General features: G+C 37.3%; 2 protein-coding genes across 7 annotated transcripts in view; one reads left to right on the top strand and one right to left on the bottom strand.

Annotated features, from left to right (window-relative positions):
- LOC106872451 (dnaJ homolog subfamily B member 6) overlaps window positions 1–15,034 on the bottom strand; it is a 52,640-nt gene extending 37,606 nt beyond the window's left edge. For 2 of the 6 annotated variants that reach the window (XM_014919454.2, XM_014919459.2), the window contains exon 1: window positions 14,878–15,033. The gene's annotated coding sequence lies outside the window, so the exon portion shown is untranslated. Of the gene's footprint in view, window positions 1–450; window positions 551–11,619; window positions 11,700–14,877 lie in introns of those variants that run through there. The other 4 variants (XM_014919458.2, XM_014919457.2, XM_014919456.2 and 1 more) reach the window with 4 other exon arrangements.
- Window positions 15,035–15,129: 95 nt separating this feature from the next.
- The window catches only part of LOC106872450 (polyribonucleotide 5'-hydroxyl-kinase Clp1), a 29,076-nt gene continuing 23,876 nt past the window's right edge, over window positions 15,130–20,329 (top strand). Inside the window, exons 1-3 of the mRNA XM_014919453.2 lie at window positions 15,130–15,154; window positions 15,532–15,564; window positions 16,992–17,075. Of these exons, the coding sequence (XP_014774939.1) occupies window positions 15,532–15,564; window positions 16,992–17,075 (117 nt within the window). The 5' untranslated portion in view covers window positions 15,130–15,154. The remainder of the gene's footprint in view (window positions 15,155–15,531; window positions 15,565–16,991; window positions 17,076–20,329) is intronic.

Below are 20,329 nucleotides of genomic sequence, written 5' to 3'. Positions count from 1 at the left end.
AGAGAGAGAGAGAGAGAGAGAGAGAGAGAGAGAGAGAGAGAGAGAGAAAGAGAGAGAGAGAATAGAAGTAGGACCAGTTTGTTATAAAACCAGAAGTGTATTCAGCAGTTCAAAGTGAAACAGCAGTAAGCCAAGTAAGACTGGGTGGAATAACTACAGGGATAATTAACATAACTTGGGTTTCATTAAAATGAAATGAAAAAAAAGCATTAACAGCTTCGAGAGACTTGTTTGGCTCCAGTAGGCCTATCATGGAAAGTCTTCCAACCAAGAGCAACTCATACTGATAGGTTGGAACAGTTCCTGCAGATATACAGGATCACTACCATGTACATATACACAAAGTACACGTAAAATACCAATGGCACAAAGGAATTGCCGAACCCACTAACATTTACTGTCAAATTCACAGAAAACTTGACTCCATTCCTGGAATCCACTCAACATTACCTTTAGAAACTCAAAATGCTACTTGTTACATTGCCACCTATATAATGTACAAGAGCAACAATGCATTACTTCCTAATCAGAATATGATAATGATCAACGCTCTCACCCACTCATTAGCTTTCTCTAAAACTTTCTCCATGAAACCTACAGTTTTACATGCTTATGACATCACATTCTGATGCATTATGTCATAGTGTTTGCAGAATGACAAGGACTTCAGTTTCATATAAAATCCCTTGAAACCCGTTTTCACAACAGATAGTAGCAACATATACATGAAGACTCGGTAAAAAGAATGGAAAAAGATGCAAAGCATAATTGGAGCAATCATGCATACCACATTTGACCAACAAATTAAAAATTGCACACTACATTAGACAGATCACAAACTATGCCAGTTCCACTTGTATCCCTCCATCCTGTACACAACAAACCACAAAAGTACAAATATCACACTGCACATCACTGACCATCTACACAGCAAAATAATAATAAAAGACCACCTGGAAATACAAACAGTATATTTTATTGCTGTAGGAAGCTTCAATGTCAATAACCTGTAGCTGTATGAAAAACCTCCTCCAAAATATTCAAACATATACACAAGAACCCAAGATCACGACAACATCTTGAAACAGCTGTTATGTTCTGACTGTGGACACCAACTGTGAATGTACAGACATATGACAGTTGACAGAATACAACAACATTCCCAGACTGATATACAATTTATAATTGTATGTCAGATAAGGCAGTTTGGTCCTCAGCTGGGAAGACATGGAAATCTTCTGTTCCGAGCATCATCTACACACAACCTAGACTTTATGTCCAACAAGCACCAACTTTGAAACTGCTCTCTAAAGGGGACACACTAATCTTGTTTAAAACAGCACAGAGACCAACTGCTACACACTAACAAAACGATATCACATTCTTCCACCAAACTGGAAAAAAAAAAAAAAAACTAAATCCCTCAGGGTCACTACAAACACTAAGCCTTGCATTACTATATAACTAAAGGGCCAGAGAATACTTCCGACTCCCTCCACAAAAATCCCCTGCTAGCTCAAATGAGACTCACAATTGGCTTCTGCTATCAACTACTTCTAGTTTTTCTCCCTGGAATGTGGCAAAACTTATTTTTTGCACATTTTCAGTGTTTATTGTTCCCGAGCATCTGCCACATACAAAAACTATCTTCCCAGTTCATCTTCCTTTGATATTGCTGCACCTCTTATGTGTCCATAGCTTACACTGGGTACATCTTATAAAGTTTCTACCTATGCCTTTTCTACAGATCGAGCAGGGCCATCTACCTGAAGGGATTTGTGTTTTGTCTACCTTCCTACTTATTAGGACTGGTTTTAGCTAGGTTGACTCTAAGGCCCTTCGATTCTACTCCTGAAACTTCTCTAGGTCTGATAGTGACTCAGCAACTAGGGCAAAGTCCTCAGCATAGAGGAGCTCCCAGGGGCAACCTGTCTTGAATTCCTCTGTTATTGCCTGGAGGACTATGATAAATAGGAGAGGGCTGAGGACTGAACCTTGGTGGACATCTAACCGGGATTGTTCACTGTACTTGTTGCCAATCCTCACCTTACTGACAGCGTCCTTGTACATGGCTTGCACAGCTTTCACTAACCATTCATCTATCCCTAGTTTCCTCATTGACCACCAGATAAGGGACTCTGTCAAAGGCTTTCTCCATGTCAATGAAAGCCAGGTACAGAGATTTATCTTTGGCTAGGTATTTCTCCTGAAGCTGTCTTACCAGAAATATAGCATCAGTGGTGCTTTTCCCAGGCACAAACTCAAACTGCATCTCATCTAAATTGACTCTTCCTAATTAGTTGGGCTATGACCCTCTCCATGACCTTCATTACCTGATCCAACAACTTGATACTTCTAATTACTTGTATCTAAAGCGTCACTTTTACCTTTGTAGCAGTTGACTATGGTGCTGCTACACCAGTCATTGGGTATGACTCCTTCATGTATCACCTGGTTAACTATACTAGGCTATAGCCGACACTGCCAGATATTTTGAGCATCTCTGCAGTGATTCCTGATGGGCTGGGGGCTTTCCCCGTCTTCATACTCTTAATTGCTTTATCTACCATGGTACTGTCAACTCGGATAGCTGGTCCCTCTGTTGGGTTGACATTCGGTAGACTCTTTCTCCCACTCATTCTCTTTATTGAGCAACCTTTCATAGTGGCATCTCCAAACCTCTCTCTTTGCAGCCATGTTTAGTGCGAGTGAACCATCATCCATGCAGACACATTTCTCTCCTACGACATCACGATTCTCTCTCAAACAATGTCTTGCAACACGAAATATGTCAAGTCTATAGTCCTCACGGCGCAGAACATTGGCATATTTTTTCTTATCTGCTTCCCCTCTGGCTAAATAAATCTCTCTCCTAGCTTCCCTTCTGGCAGTCTGATAAAATTCCCTGCTACCATCATTCTTCCAAGCCCGTTTCTTTTGTCTAATAGCCCTGTCAACAACATTGTTCCACCACCATGTTATTTTGGGTCAAGAGGGGACAGATCTGGTCAGTGGCCCTCAGCACGTTGTCCCGTAGAAACCTCCAGTTGTCTTCTACATCATGTGAAGCTATATCCCCTTCTATTTCGTCAAAAGCTTCAAGTAATATGTCTCTAAATCTGTCTATTCACAGGATCTTTAAGCTTCCAGACCCTTCTCCTCCATGCTGGTCGTCTTCTATAGGCAACCACTTAGCCCTGATCCTGTAGTCACTAACTACTAGTCTGTGTTGCAGGGTACATTCTTTGGCATTTATAAGCAGCCATCTTTCCCTTTTTCTGGCGAGGTTGTAGTCAATTTGGCTAGTGTGTCTGCCAGAATGGTAGGTGACTGGCAGGTTTCCTGAAGTTAGTATTGCAAACCATAAGGTCATTTGCATCGCAGAACTCCAGCAGCCTGCCCAGAAAATCTTGTACCTGTGTTCTTTGTCTGTGAGGAACCTAGCAGAACCTCCTCTCTACCTTACTTCCCTTGCTTCCATGGACTGCATGCCTATTGCATGTGTGTATGAAAATAATGATTACCAGTTAAGTCATTCAGAAGGATATGTAAGAAAAATATTAGTGGACCTCACAGAGGTAATGACCAAGACCTTTGGCATTATGCCATTCTTGAGAAGACCCATTAAGCCGAGCAAAATTGCAATCGTGGCAAATACCGGTGTCGTGCTAGTGGCATGTAAATGCACCCCAATATCACGCAAATGACACCCGTGTCGGTGGCACATAAAAGCACCTATTACACTCTTGGAGTGGTTGGCATTAAGAAGGGCATCCAGCTGTAGAAAACCATACCAAATCAGTCTGGTGTCTGGTGCAGCCTTCCAACATGCCAGCCCAGTCAAACTGTCCAACCTATGTCAGCATGAACAGACATTAAATGATGAATGAGAATTCCACAATACCGAAATCTCAAAATAATTACATACTATTTTTTCTTGAGTTTTGTTAGGGATGAGATTATCTTCAAACCAGAGATTAGACCCAAATGCTTGCAAGAGAGTAAACTCAATAAGGCACCCAAAGAAAGGGTCATGGTGTTTACCTAACAGATTAAGTCTACCAATTAAAAACAGAGTTGAGAACAATAAATAAGCATTCTGGCTACAATGACAAGGACTCCAGCTGTTCCAAAATTATATCGTGCAAGCAGCTGAGCAACCCACAGACATGCATACCCTTTGAATTATAGGAACAATTCATTTTTGCCAAGAATCAAACACATGACCTGATGTCATAAGCTGAAAACCCTAACCACTAAACCATGTGCGTTTAGAGTTGGAACAAAGCAGCTCCACAAGGATTAGTTGCTGTAACAGTTGCAAATCCATGTGTCAAAACAAGTCCTCAAATTTGTGCATTCATAAAAAAAAAATTACAAACACCATCTATAAAAACAGGCTTTCAGAAGAATTATGCACACACAACTAGGTTCATAAAGCAAGAATAACATGTCAAGGCAGAAAAGTGAACAATTAAGAACATTTTATAAACGTATGACAAACATTGTCAATGGTGGCTTTTTACAATCAGAAAAATGAAAGTAAGCAGGGTTGATCTAATTAGGTTTAGAGTAATAGGATCTCATCTCACCCAAGAATTGGAGGTAAAAACCCGACTAAAATGTTAGTGTACAGAAACAAAGCATGAAGAAATCTAGTACAACAGAAAAATAAATGAGGTTTTAATTTACTAAATATAAATCAATGACTTAATACAGATGAAAAGAATTGCATCACCCAACAAGGGGAAAAAAAAGAGTGAATTTTTAGTTCTAATCTATAAGCTTAAATATAATGTAAGCAGGCATGACTTTGCAATCATATGATTTGGGGGTTAAACCCACTGTACAGCAAATGTCTACTACAGTGATGCCAAGCAAAACCTTGTGAATGGATTTCATAGAGGAACACTGAAAGAAGCCCAAAATGTGTGCATACAAGAGTGTCCCTTCTCATGACGTGCTAAATGCAAGCAAATGGCACCTTTATGCCAGTGGTGTCATCTGTTTGTAATTTTAAATGAAAACATATCCAATGATTGTGTTGTTTGCATGCACAAACTAGAGGAAATATCTTACTTGGAAACAAGTGAGGGTTGGCAATACGAAGAACATTCAATGACAGAAAATCTACATTGAATTTCACCTGAGCCAGGCAACTTTGGAAAAGTGAGCATTAAAATGATATAGACACTGAAGGTGTAACCACAGTCCACAAAAAGAAAAACATGAATGTAAAAAATGCTTTAAAAAGCTATTTTACTAAATAAAAAGTAAAACAAATTTTATCCTATAAAAAAGGAGTTTAGCAACTGTCATACAACTAGCCATTAAGGAACTTCAGGTCACATGTCTACAAAAATTTAAACTATTTACTAACTTTGAAAACTATTAACATAAAGTAGTTGTATGCTATCAACTTAATGTGACAGTCCCATGAAGGGAATTATACTACTGCTATTTAGCCCTAGGAAGCTGCACCGCTTCCTGTCGGCCTTGACACATTTCCTATGTCCTTATGTTTACAAGGGGGAGACAAGCACCTCCACTCAGCTAAGCCTGCATCCAGAGGCATGTTTCTGAGTCTTTGCTCGTCATCAGCCTAGAGTAGCAATGGCCTGCTAGTTGGAGATACCTGTCAAGCTCTTGTAAACATAATTCTAGTGAAACAGTGATTTCAAAAATAGAAATAATACATTTCTAAATCTCTCAGACTATTTTAAATATAACATATTGTGCATTTATATTGAATCTTGATTAGTGCATATTCTTTGCATGCATGTGTGCCTATATTAACTTGACTGTTGGTCAAGAACAACCATGGGTGCACCTAAGAGGTTCCACTCCAGGGTACAAGTCTGAGCAGAAAGTTGCCTCACCAGCGAACGCACAACCTAGGGTTGTTTTTATGGAAGACCAGCAGTCGCCCATGCATACCACCAATGTTATCCAAGGGAAAGGCAAAAGCCAATACAGCTTGGCACCAGTGATGTCGCAACTCATTTCTAAAGCTGAGTGAAACGGGGCAATGTGAAATAAAGTGCCTTGCTCAAGAACAACACGCAGGCTAGTCCAGCAATCAAACTCACAACCTCACAATCGTAAGCTTGACACTAACCACAGAGCCATGCGTCTATATTAATATTGAAAGTCAACCCCCATCACTTTGACATCTATGTTCCATACGGGCATGGATTTTGTTCCTATTCAAAGTTATTGCCTTCCCAGATAGGTTGGAGCACAACATTGCCTATTTCAGTCTCAGAGTGATTTCTCTGACTGGATGCCCTTCCTATTAATAACTACTTTACAGTGTACTGGGAGCAATTCATTGTGGCACCAAGATTAGTGATGTTGCTTTATAGTTTCCCCTTATATCAACAAGTTCTCATTACTCTACGAAGTATTTGTCTGCTTACAGCAACATGATGGAGAAGGAAAGTAAACTGAAGAGAACAATGACTGTGGAACAAGTGGATGCAGGGCACTTGAATATAATGGGAAATTAGATTGGGATGAGAGAACAGAGGGAGTGATGGATAACAATGGAAGTGAATGATGAGTAGCCTAAGAGAGAGACAGGGTAATAGTAGATGGTATCAAGTACAACCAGTCCTTATAAACAGGGTGAGGATGGTGGGGAAATGAAATATGGCTAGGCTCAATACGATCACTTGCTACAAGAGAATGAAAAGAGAGGGTATCGAAAAGTGGGGGAGGCAGCAGATGTGAAATTAATGCGTGCACACACAATTATGTCCCCCCGCTCTGCCATTTTTTAATGCTTATTAATGGGCCTTCTCCAGCACTGGATTTTGCTGGTTGATATGGTCCTTTATCATTTCTGTGAAATCAGCATTCACTACTTTGTCCCACATCTTCCTCAAGTCCCTTTCTGTTTACAGCAGTCATCCTCAATATACATCACATAGTCATGCCATAATACTCTTCTCCTTTGCAGATTACATTTAATTCCTCTGACAATTTTTCTCTCAGCTCATACGCACCTTGTCTTTCATGCATAGTAGCATCATACATACAGCAAGGAATGCTTGCTTCATTTCTTTCCAATCTTCTGCATCAAGTCTTGCAGCAACAATGCAGTATTACACTGTACAAAACCCTCATATCTATCTCCACTGAGAGAGAAGCCCCATCTTGCAGAGAGTTCTATTAACTCAGTTTTATTATATCTTCAAAACACCCATCCCTTCTGAAAGAATCTATTTTCTGTAAGCTTTGGCTGATTGCCTCTTACCACCTGTCCCGTGAAGTGTTCCTTCTGTGCGACAATGGGTACATATGGAATTTCTACCTTCTTGTCTGCATAGTGAGCATGACAATTGTAAATTTAGTAAGGTTTTGTTTTCTCTTCTGCTTCTTGGTTTTTATTTCGGTCTAATTCTACAATAGATTCAGCAATAAGGACTAGATCAACATTTAGGTGCTCCCACAGACAGCTGGTCTTAAATTCCTGCTTCAGCTTACAAGATTATAATGAACAGACTTCTAGATCAGAGCTAGATACCCCACTGAAGGCCACACTAGTCAACAAATGCCAGCTATATGAGTTTACTCTTGAACAAGTATTTCTGTGGTTGTCTCACTAAGAAGCCATCAGTAGTAGTACTTCCTGGCACAAAGCCAAACTGCATCTCATTTAGGTTAATTCTTTTCCTAATCAACTGCAGTTTGATACCTCTAGTTCCTCTTTCAAGTGCAGCCCTTTTGTCCTCGTAACAGTTGATGCTGCTACTACACCAGCCCTAAGGTATCATAATTTACCTATGTGAGTGATTAGCTTGTAATCTATTCTGCTAGAAATTTGAAACGTCTGCTATTCTTGATGAACCAGATACATTTCCTATCTTCATATCATTAAACACCATCAACAATAATTGCTGTCAACTTAATTGACTGGTCCTCCTAGATTCACCTTCATATAACCCGCCATCTTCTATGCATCCTCCCAACTCAACAATTCCTTATTAACAGCTCTTCCATAACTCGGTCTTTTCAGTGTCAATAAGAGCAAGTCTGCTCTTGCCATTAGGTATACACATCAACAAGGTTTTGATTTCTTTCGTATACTGCCTTGCAATCTGGAACAATTCATGCTTCTGACCATGTCTTAGAACACTGGCAAAATTCTTACTTTCAGCACTTCTCCATGCTAGGTGTACCTGACATCTAGCTTCTTGTTCTTTGCTTTTTTTTTTCCATCCACTCTTTCCACTCCTAGATCTCAGCCTTTATGGCTCTACTTTGGAGCGATTCCATCCAGGTCATACCTTTTTGATTTTTTTTTTTTTGTTGGGTCCTTGCACCAGTTACAGATCTAGTTTGTTACCCCCAATATGCTGTTCCATAGGAACACCCAATTGTCTACGTTATAACTTCCTATTCCTTGCCTTATGCATCAATTAGGATCTGACCCCACTGCTGGTTGAAAGCTCTTTCAATTTCCATCTCCTCCTCCAGGAGGACTTGTCTCTGGCTTCACCTAGCTCTCACCCTAAAGTTACTAATATCTAGTCCAGGTTGAGTATTCAATCTTTTCCTAGTAAAGGATGAAAATTGCGTGTGTGCACGCATATACATATATACACTCACAAGTGTTACCATCTATGCCTGTTTTATTTGACATCAAATGGGCTGGAATGGGAACACAAAACCTTTTTTTTTTTTAATTAGCCAAACACCTAATGTACAAGTTAGTTTATAGAAGGTAAGCGCTGAATGAGTCATGGTCATTTAACATCTGTTGTCCATGCTGGAGAGCTACTCCAGGCTCAAGTCTAATTCGGCATGGTTTTTACAGCTGGATGCTTTTATGTGGTGTTGGCACGAGTGCTTATATGGCACTGACACATGACTCTTGCAGGCCAATCCTCTCCACAAGAGGGAACTGGCCTTAACACTTCTGCTGTAGAGTACAGTCTTCTTGAGTACAGCAAAGTACCAGACATCTTGGTCCTTCGTCTTCTTGCCTGAAAGGTTCAGCGTTCCTCAGTCCCATGCCTTCCTTGGTCTCCCACTTCCGTGTGTTCCATCTACTTTGTGAGATCACTTCTTTCATGCACACAAGCATCTATTTACTCTTATGCCTAACTTCTCTCTCAATACATTAGCACTGTTGAACACGTACACGACACATCCAGCAGAGCATAGTAGCCTCATTCCTTTCTAACCTTTGCATGTTCTCTGCATTCAGGGCCCACATCTCACTACCATGTAGAATTGCTTTTTGTATACATGCATCATACAATCTTCCTTTCACTTGTAGAGAGATACCTTATGTAGCCAACAGAAGTAACAGCACTTTGAATTTCTGCCATCCCCATTCTTATCCTAGCTATTTACTTGAATTAAGTTACTTGGTTATAACCCTTGGCTGGACCCCATGCTCTGTACAAACAAGACAGACAAACCAGAAAGATTTTCAATAATATTAACATAGTATGCTATTTTTGTAAAAGAGCAGCTGTTTTATATGTGTGTGTGGTTGTGTCATCATCATCATCGTTTAACATCCGCTTTCCAGATCAGATTGGAGCCTGGTGCAGCCATCTGGTTCGCCAGTCCTCAGCCAAATCGTCTAACCCATGCCAGCATGGAAAGTGGACGTTAAACGATGATGACAACCACACATATAAAACAGCTGCTCTTTACTATGTTAATATTATTGAAAATCTTTCTGGTTTGTCTGTCTTGTTTGTACAGTGCATGGGCTCCGGCCAGGGGTCATGACCAAGTAACTTAACTCAAGTAAATAGCTAGGATAAGAATGGGATGACAGAAATTCAAATTGCTGTTACTTCTGTTGGCTACAAAAGGTATCTCTCTACAAGTGAAAGGAAGATTGTATGATGCATGTATACACGTATATTAAAAAGGGTTTCAGTTGATTGCAGTCACTCCAGTTTTTAATTCATTCAGATATATTATGACTTGATAAATGCTAATGATTTTTTATTCCATACAAAAGACTGAACTTTGTTTTACCATAATTTTTATTTTAAATATTTAGGCAATAAAATACAAGTTGTTTCCATATAGCTTATTTTAATCTTTTGCTAATTTCAACCCAGTTTTTTGTGTGATTATGTAACAAGATCAGAAACAATGAACTTTTACTTACCCAATGTATTGTAATCAGAATACTGGAAAATATATCACTACCATGTAATAATTAAAAAAACTATTGTATTAAGAATTCTTAAACTTCACAAAGCAGAAGGATGGTAAAATCTTTCTAAATATCTATCAACAAAATCCCTTCAGTAATTTCTGGATTAACTATTACTAACCAAAACAGCTGACAAAATGTATTTAGTGTGGCCATGTAAATTTGGTGTTGAACTTTTACAAAAAAACTAGCTTGTGAAACACTTCACTAAAATGTTTAGTGTTACAATAAAACAAGCCAATATGAGACCATATAGTTAATATGTACAGTACTAAAGTTGACAAGCTTCAAGAGATACAGTGCAATAAACTGTTAAAACTAGTTACCATATAAAACTATATGGAACGGATTAACTGGTCAGGTAGTGATGAAATGCTGATCACAAGATTAAGAGTTCAAAGCATTAACCAGTGTCATGTCTCTAGGTAAGGTACACTATTTTACCATACTGATTATACATATTACCAGTTCACAAGAATTAGCAATATCACTTTGATGTAAAACAATAACAAAATATTGCCAACAATTCCCAAGTGAACTGAAACTATCCCATCCTTACTATGGGAAATAAATATACATTAATTAAATTAATGATTTGAATAGTATACTCAAGAAATAAGACACGAACAGAATCTCAATCACATGAATTACCTGCCCTTACTTAACACCTTTTATTCAATAGATGGGTAAATGAAGGGTTTGAACAATTTGGGTAAAATACAAGAAACTTATGTTTCTATGAGAGTATTTAGTAAGGAGTAAAAAATTAAATTCATAAAAGTTTTCCATTTTACAAGGGAACAGCGAATAGACTCACTGTTTCAACATGTTTATACATGTCACTGCATACCTCCATTAGTCTGTCATATTTAAGTGTTTTATTTAAATTCATTTATTCCTTTCTTGGTCTACCTCTGCACGAGTACCATCCCTGCTGCAAGACAGCTTTGATACAGAATGGCAAATATAACCAGTACTTCCATAGTTGACGAGGAACCACAGATTCAGTAAGTTCCAAATACACACACACACACACACACACTTGTAAATAAAGACAATATTGCATTTAATGCACAAAAGGATGTATTAGTTAATGCTGTAAAAATAACATCTTTCACCCTCATATACTTTTCCTTGAACTATTTCGTGAGTGTCGAAAGCTGGACAAAACACTGCCCAACAAAAATTCTCCTCTGCAAAGAATAGGAAACGAGAAATGTCTTCAAATTGCTTTTTAAACGTTCATTAATCCTTATCTCCCGGTCTGTCCCTAAATATTATCACCATTTCGCAAACATCCATTCTAGTCCGAGAGACGTAACGAGTAAACAAGACAAACTTGTGTAAACATTCAACTAGCCATGAATAAATAAATTGAATCAGTTTATCAAAAGCAGCTGATGAAACTAATTTTTCGTAATGTCCCTCACCTCTCTTTGTAGTAAGGTAATATATACGTTTATGAGGTTTTTTTAGAGACCTTGGGAACCAAGATCAGTGAACAATTCAGTGTGGCAAAAGAGAACCGTTTCTTTTGATTTGATAACGAACAATAGCGTTTAATAGAGAGAGAGAGAGAAATTCCGGACAAAACTAAAAGAAAAAGAACTTAAGTAACAGAGCGTCCGATCAACAGCAAAATTTCAGTGTTCAAACCCCACGTTGTCCTCACTCGCCATAAATAAAAAGAAACGCCAGTAATAACTGAAACGAAGTAAATGAGTCGATACAAACCACTAAAGGAAGAAAAACTATCGAAACCTATGGTATAGTCAAGTTCACTCATACACAATCAGAGCGTCTCAGCAGTAAAAAAAAAAAGAAAAAAATTTAAGTTGGTACAAAAAAAAAAAAAGTTGAAAGGATAACAGTTGAGTTCGATTTTCCACTAAGAACTACAGCATTTTACATTTTTAAACAGGTTTGAGAAATTCATCTGGCGTTCAGTTTTGGGTTTGTTATTCCAACGATATGGTCGTGTTTCCATCATTAGGGAAATATTCGCAGAATAAAATAAACATTCTAAATAGTTTGAAACATTAAAGTTTTTTTTAAAAAATGTTTCTACAGACCATGGGACGAAATTACTTAACAGAGTAATTAAAAACAGAATAAAAATTAAGACGCATTTATATATAACATGTACAGGGTTACTCAAGTGAACGATTACATGTGAATTTGGTTTCTAGAAATTTCACAAAACATAGGGAAGTAGTGTCGCGACATTGTTTTCAAGTTGTTTAGGACATGTAATCCGGTTTACATACGAATAGCCTACACATTGTAATGTGTACATTCTAAATGGTTTTTTTTAACCTAAAATAAATAATAAACAAAAGCCATATGTTTCTTTCCCACCCTCAGTCTTGAAGTTTTCCAAACATTAATCCACAAACTTAGTTACAACTGCCAACAATAGGACCCGTCCAATCCTATTTCACCACACTCGTCTTGATTGAGTGCTTCCAGAAAATTCCTATCAATCAACTAAACTTATTGCATTGTCTGGTCGTTTATTCAGAAAACTCGAGCGATTTGCAGCGCATCGATGGAAACTGCTGGAAGTGGTTGTTAAATAAAATATAAAGGAGACACATTGGACGGCCATGAGCTCTGGAAGAAATGAGACCTACATAAACAGTTGATCCTGTCTCGCCATACTTAGCTATTTGTAAACAAACTCTTAACTGTGTGTATATTACACACGTATACGCATTTATTATAAAGATATCTTTTACGAAGAACACGGTGGTAGATATTTTCTGGAGGAACGGGATGACTGAACCTATTCAACATTTTTTTTATCGATTTTAAAAAGTGGGGATTAAAATAAACTATTGGGATTTGAACTCGATTTACGAAGGATGAGATTTATTTCAGCCAAACTGTCGATTTTTATACACACACACACAGTTTCTGACTTGGGCATAAGAACACAAATTTGTGGGAAGCGGATGTGTTTTGAAACCAAAACTAAAAACAAGATATACTATTTCTAAAGCCGAGTTGGTTTCTAAGCTTTGTCAATCCCGACTGGAGTTAAACTTGAAAAAATGCAGCTAACAATGAACAAAAGAATAGGACCAGAAAAGTAAAAGAAATCAATAGGAAATTGATGGAAAATAATTATGTCGACGTATTCACAGCGAGTTAAGGATGGAGGTTTTAAATTTCCACTAGACTATATGCAGTTATATATATATGGATAGATAGTAGGATTAAAATATGATACTAGTATGGAAAGGTTTAAGATGATACTAGGAAAAGAAGCCCACTTCTATTATATCAGTATCTCTCCACCATCAAAACCAATATTTCTCTTTATACAAAGCTGAGCTGTTCTGCAAGTTCCATTCCCATACAATATTCTGAGAAATTACTCCGAAAAAGCGTGTAATCTCAATCATCCACCTTTCTCTCCATACATATACACACACACACAGACACATTATATACTCATGTGTGTGTGTGTGTAATGTACGTGTGCAGAGAGAGATTTCACTTCCTCTTATCTTTGATATGCTACTATAAAGCTCTCATAATCGAGACAATCCAAAACTAGTGACATTATACTCTGTATTGCGTCTGCATTAATGTATATATACACACACAGACGCAATAGCTATTTATAAATACAACATATATAATAAAAATACGTTAAAATGAATATTTGTAGACATGCCGAGGCATGTCCCCTTTCCTAGTCAATAATGTTTCAGACTAAACTAAGAAAAAAAAAACGTATTTGTGTGTATGTACACATATATACATACACACGCAAATATGTTTGATCAATACATATAACCATTTAATACTATTTTTTTCCTCTATAATAAAAGGCAACAAACACACACGAAACTTCAACATAAAGAAACAAATAGTTTGTGATTTCCCCACCTCCATTCGTATCTCCATAGGATTTTAAAACCCACATAAAAGGTTTGTGTATGTGTATATATATATTTATATAGACGGTGCGTGTGTGTATATAAGATATGTGTCACACGGATGAAAGTATTTGAAGAGAACAGCAGTCAAGCACAAGTGAATCCATTGGGTTAGGTTTCCATTGTTGAGTAAGGAGAGACTCAACTAGGAAACGTACATCAATAAATACACACCCGCATACAAAGAACGGAAGGGGTTTAGAACACGTACACATTCAAATAAAGGGTGTAGAAACTTATAAACGCAAGGTTATATAAACACAGAAATTGTATAATATACTTACATATGGCGAGCATACATATACATATATACAATGATGTAAACATACTAATAATAATGTATATATACATCAGCAGAAGAGTGTATAAATATGGTGAACATACATAAACATATACTAAAGTGGAAGATGTTACATACACCTATCAATGGCGTGTATATATGTGTGTGTGTATATATATTATATGCATACGCAAACAGCCAGATATTTAAATGGCGAGTGTACATGGAAACGGAATATAGTGCACATATATGTTTCATATATTTAATATTTGTAGAGAAATGGCTTGCAGTGTATGTATATATGATATTGCAAGACAGCTAGCTAAAAAATATTGTACATATACAAATGGAGGGTAAATTAGATCAAGTGAACTTTCGAGACATTTTACACAAGAGATTATTTAAAAAGGAAAAATGAAAGAAACTGTAAATAGCAAGCAGTTGGCGATGAGTTCACTTACCTCGCAGCAAAAAGAAAAAAAAACACACACACACACACAAAGATGTGGCTAAACTAAAGAAGAAGAATTAGTGAGTGCCACTTGAGTTGTTTAAATGTTGCTTGGCCAGTTTCTCCGTCTTCCTTATACTGATCCAAATGTCTGACAGCAGCAGATACAAGGACTGCACAAAACTTTCCCAGCATGCACCGCTTTATACACAAACCACACACGTCTTCCTCTTTCGTCGTTTGCTTATTATTATTTTTTTTTCTCTTTCGTTTTCTAGTTGCTTTAGGTAAATCAATTTCAGTATAAATAAATATTTATTTGAAAGTTTAATGAAATTTTAAGATTTTTTTTTATTGAATAAACTCAAAATAGTATAATCATAAGAATGAAAACAGCGAAATCGAAACAAATGTATGTAATCTCGTTGTGATGTATTTTTTTAGATACTATAGATAAAGGTTTTTGTTATTTTGTTTTCAATACTAATAATAATCCGAAAATAGTTAAATTATAATTAAGGTGTATAGTTTATTATTTCTTTAAGTTTTTTTGAAGTTTATAATAATTAAATATTATTATTTTGTTGAAAAAGAAAAAAAATCAGTTTTAACTTTTTCTCGCTCATGTGAGATTTGTCTTCATCGTAAATTTTTGCTATTCAAGATGGAGGGAAGTTCAAGTGAAAATAAAGAAGAGGTTTGTGGAATTGGATTATTATTTTATTTAGCAACTTTCAATCATTTTTAAAATGATCACTCAGAAGTTATTTTCAAATCCTCAGTTCATATTTAAATTAATAATATATTTATAGATGCTACAGTAAATAAAAAGGCAGTGTTGTGTCACATGTGACCAATATGTATGTTTCCATTCCTTGTTGATTTTTATATCTATCTATCTACCTGTCTATCTATCTATAACAAGGATGAACACCCAAACTCATTTGTGTCATCATTTCTATATTTGCGTTAAAGTGATGCAAACATCCACGACAAGAGCAAACTTGGGTGTCTCTACGTTGTCGTTCAACCTAGAAAATTGTAGCCAAATTATATCACTTTGTACACAGACCGAATATAGACCTGGATACAGTCTGAAAAAAGGAGAGATGGTCATGACTGGAATGTCTTTTTGATCAGGTGTCCTCAGATTCGATCTGGGGATGGAGATTTTTCTTTGACACTCCTAATATTAATGATGTAAGATCGCCCCTGTTGATAAACAAGCAACACGTTGGTAATCTGTTAAGGACTTAAGAAAAAAACCCTGATTTCATTTTATTGACTTGGACTTTTTTTAACATCAAATACACGAGATAAGAGTTACTTTCTTTAAACTTATAGCCTCTCTCATTGCCTCACAAAACTCGAATTTTATGTGGCGTTATATTTTTCTCGATAATAAATTTGAACAGACATTTCGTGGTGGACTTCCGGAATAGCTAACCCGCATAAGTTGGAATTTCTCAGAAAAGTGTGGACAAAAAAGAAAAGATTTATTTTAGTGGTGGCTGCTGTTCCAAAGGTACGACGAGGTAGGAGGACAGACGTTTAAAAAGCATGGGTTTAAAAATGTCTTTTAAATGTTTCCCCATTGGAAAAATCCTAAGACGGAGAAATTCCAACTTATGTGGAACAGCTATTCTTGAAGTCCTCCAGATTTGTTTAGCAGTATTGTAGAAATAAAACTTTTACTCTGTTCAGATAAAGTCTTCCTTCACTTTTAACAAGATAAACACTACTTTCATGGGAACATGAAAACGAAGTAGCGCATAGTTTTATTTTTACTTTCAGTTTCATCTCCACGTTCGGATTTCAAATTTCTCTTGAACGTTTTGCTGTTTTTTTTTTTTTTAATCTCGATCAACGGTTCCCAACTTTTACACTCGCGACCCCTTACCCAAAAGCTTGAAACCCACGCGACCCCCCAGCATCAGCAGAGTATAAAAAATGTAATTGATGAGTTGAAATTAATATTATCCCAAGCCACTTCTAGCAAGGCTATGCGACCCCTCCCCCTGCTTAGGCTTCGCGATCCAATGGGGGTGGGGAACACCTGATCTAGATCTAATAGAACACAGTAAAGAAGTTAGCAAAGTATTAATTTTTTTTTTCTCTTTTCAGACTACACACACAGAAGAGTACAAGCTTGAACCTTTATCTGAACTTCGAGTTGAGGTGGACAGTGGAGCAGAAGTAGAGTTAGAGGTTGGTTTCTAAACTTCAAAAACATTTCATCCTGTTTATTCATTTATTTTTGTCATTTTAACAAATTGGTCAAGTCATTGAAACATAACAAGAGAGGGCGGGGCTTGCAGTATTTGTTTTGACTTTCTTTGCCTTTTATCTCTTTGATATTGATAATATAGGTACCAGTCCAGTGTGGTGTACATACGGAATGGTTACAGCATTGGATGAGATGCTTTGCTGTATTTCTGGTTCTTTGCATTCTGGGCTCTTGGATGGTAGATTAATTTGTTACCTGGTTTAGCACCATCACCTAGCATCTTCAGTGGTGTTCACGCTTTTACAAGCCTTTAAAACCAGGTCTCAAATTTGAGATTAAGGTCTTCCTTCCTCCTGTTTAGTCTTGAAGACCCTATAAAATAAAGAGTTGTGATCATTGTCCCCCCCCCATCCCTGACTAACAGTAAAAAAAAAACTACTAACTGCAGGAGAGCATATGAGACTAAATTGTATGCTCCTAGATAACACTCTATGAGTTTGATAGTTCATATCTAGTCACTTGTACTTGTCCATGTGATCCCGTGACATCTTGTGCTGTCATAGTTCACATTGGGTTCACCATATAGAATTCCTACTTTATATTTTTCTGCAAATTGAACACAACCATTTTCCTTATGGCAGCAGGATCCTGTTCTTCACTGGTTTTACTTTGAAAATTTCTTACTTCCAGGTTTTGCTTACATGTCTGGAATTTCTTCAGATTTCTATCTGATACAGTTATAAATACTAACTCATCAGCCTATAGAAGGATTTCCATGGACATCCAGTCTTAAACTCTTCTTTTATGGCCTGGAGAACCACAATAAATAGCCCTTTAGCACTTAAACTGGCCATATCCAACCAAAATAGTTTCTTTTATGTTCAAACTTACTAGATTTGACCTCTCACACCTACCCTACAATGTCTTCATTATCATCGTTTAGCGTCCGTTCTCCATGCTGGCATGGGTTGGACAGTTTGACTGGGCTGACACGCTGAAAGGCTGCGCCAGGATCCAGTCTGGTTTTCTATGGCTGGATGCCCTTCCTAATGCCAACCACTCTGAGAGTGTAATGGGTGCTTTTACGTGCCACCAGCACGGGTGCCATTTGCATGACACTGGTGTCTGCCACGGCTGCAATTTTGCTCAGCTGGATGGGTCTTCTTCTCAAGCACGACATAATGCTAAAACAGTCACATCATTGAAATCTTGAAGCTACAAGATAATACATGGTTGGTTCAAAACAACAAGAATAAACAAGTATTACATTTGAGAGAATAATGTGAATGCTAAAGAGTTGAACGCCTACCTTGTCACAAAATTTCTCACTTTACTGACTGCTTCTCTCTACATGCCTTGCACTACTCTCACAAGCTATTCATCTACACTTAGTTTTTTTTAATGACCAGCAGATTACAGTGCTTGGTATTGTATCACAGGTCTATAAAAGCTCGATAGAAGGTCTCAGTCTTAGCTAAGAAGTTCTTTTGCAGTCCCTTTTCTAGGGAGAAGGCATCAGTAGTAGCCCATAACTTGGTCCATCTGTTTGATCCCTCTGCAGTTGCTGCTTCTTTCTAGGGCTTCTTCTTTGCCTTTGTAGCACTTGTTGATAACATTAGGCTAGTCATTCAGTATTACAGCCTGAACTCCCTAATTGCCTATGCAAATGACTAATTTGAGCCCTACCTAGTAGCTACCAGGGGTAGCAGCTTTTCCTAACTTCATATCCTTAGTAGTTATTTTAGCTGGTCCCTCAGATGGATATATTTGGAGTAAACCTGTTTCTTCCCACATATCCATCACAGTCACCAGCCTCTCATCATAACATTTCCAAACCATTTTCTTCTTAGCATCAGTGAGGGAAGTGCACCACTGTCATTTTAAACTCACTTTTACCCCTTAATAACATCTTGATTCACTTAGACACACTGCTTTGCAATCCAGAAAACTTAACAACTCTGATCCACTCATTTTAAAATATTTATTTCTTTATTACCCATAGCGGGCTAAACATAGAGGGGACAAACAAGGACAGACAAAGGGATTAACACCAGTCATTGGGTATGACTCCTTCGTGTATCACCTGGTTAGCTATACGAGTGACTAAGCTATAGCCAACACCGCCAGATATTTTGAGCATCTCTGCGTTGATTCCTGATGGGCTGGGAGCTTTCCCTGTCTTCATACACTTAATTGCTTTATCTACCAAGGTACTGTCAATTCAGATAGCTGGTCCCTCTGTTGGGTTGACATTCGGCAGACTCTCTTTCTCCCATTCATTCTCTTTATTGAGCAACATCAACATTGTTTCACCACTATGTTATTTTGGGTCGAGAGGGGACTTTGCACCATCCACAGATCTGGTCATTGGCCCTGAGCAGGTTGTCCCGTAGAAAACTCCAGTTGTCTTCCACATCGTGTGAAGCTATATCTATTTCGTCAAATGCTGCGAGTAATCTATATATATAGATAAGAATGTGTGCCTGTCCCTAAAACTTGAGAACTACATAACTAATTTCATTCAAATTTTACACATGCCTTACTTAGGGTCCATGTAGTGTTTTAGGCAAAAAAAAATTTTCACTTCTTGCCTAGTGCGAGCCCAGTACAATATCACATCTCCTCCACTATTGCAGTATTACGTGTCAAAAGGGAAACAATAACATCTCTCTATTGTAATGTCAGATATTTTCACTTTAATACTGAAACTATTAAAGTGAAACTATTATATCACATAGGCATACATATATACATTCTTACATATATATAATATATGTTATGTGTATATATATATATGTATATATATATATATATATATATATATATATATATATATATATATATATATATATATATATACATGTATATGTTTAGCTGTATATGTATACATGTATATATATAGATGTAATATGTACACATATATACACTCATATACATGCACACACACACACATACATAGGTGCAGGTGTGGCTGTGTGGTGAGAAAATTGGTTCCAAAACACATGGTCCTGTGTTCAGTCCCACTGTGTGGTGACTTGGCATGTGTCTCCTGCTATAGCCTCAGACTAGCCAAAGTCTTGTGAGTGGATTTTGTAGACAGAAACTGAAAGAAATCAATCGTATATATATATGCATGTATATATGTGTGTGTCTTTGTCTCTGTGTTTCTCCCTCATCACTACTTCACAACTGCTGTTTGTTTATTTACATCCCCATAACTTACTGGTTTCACAAG

The sequence above is a fragment of the Octopus bimaculoides genome, chromosome 9, assembly GCF_001194135.2.
Source record: "Octopus bimaculoides isolate UCB-OBI-ISO-001 chromosome 9, ASM119413v2, whole genome shotgun sequence".
NCBI classification, from domain to species: Eukaryota; Metazoa; Mollusca; class Cephalopoda; order Octopoda; family Octopodidae; genus Octopus; species Octopus bimaculoides.
The sequence above is the reverse complement of the archived record's forward strand: the minus strand, read 5'-3'. Positions and strand labels throughout refer to the sequence as shown.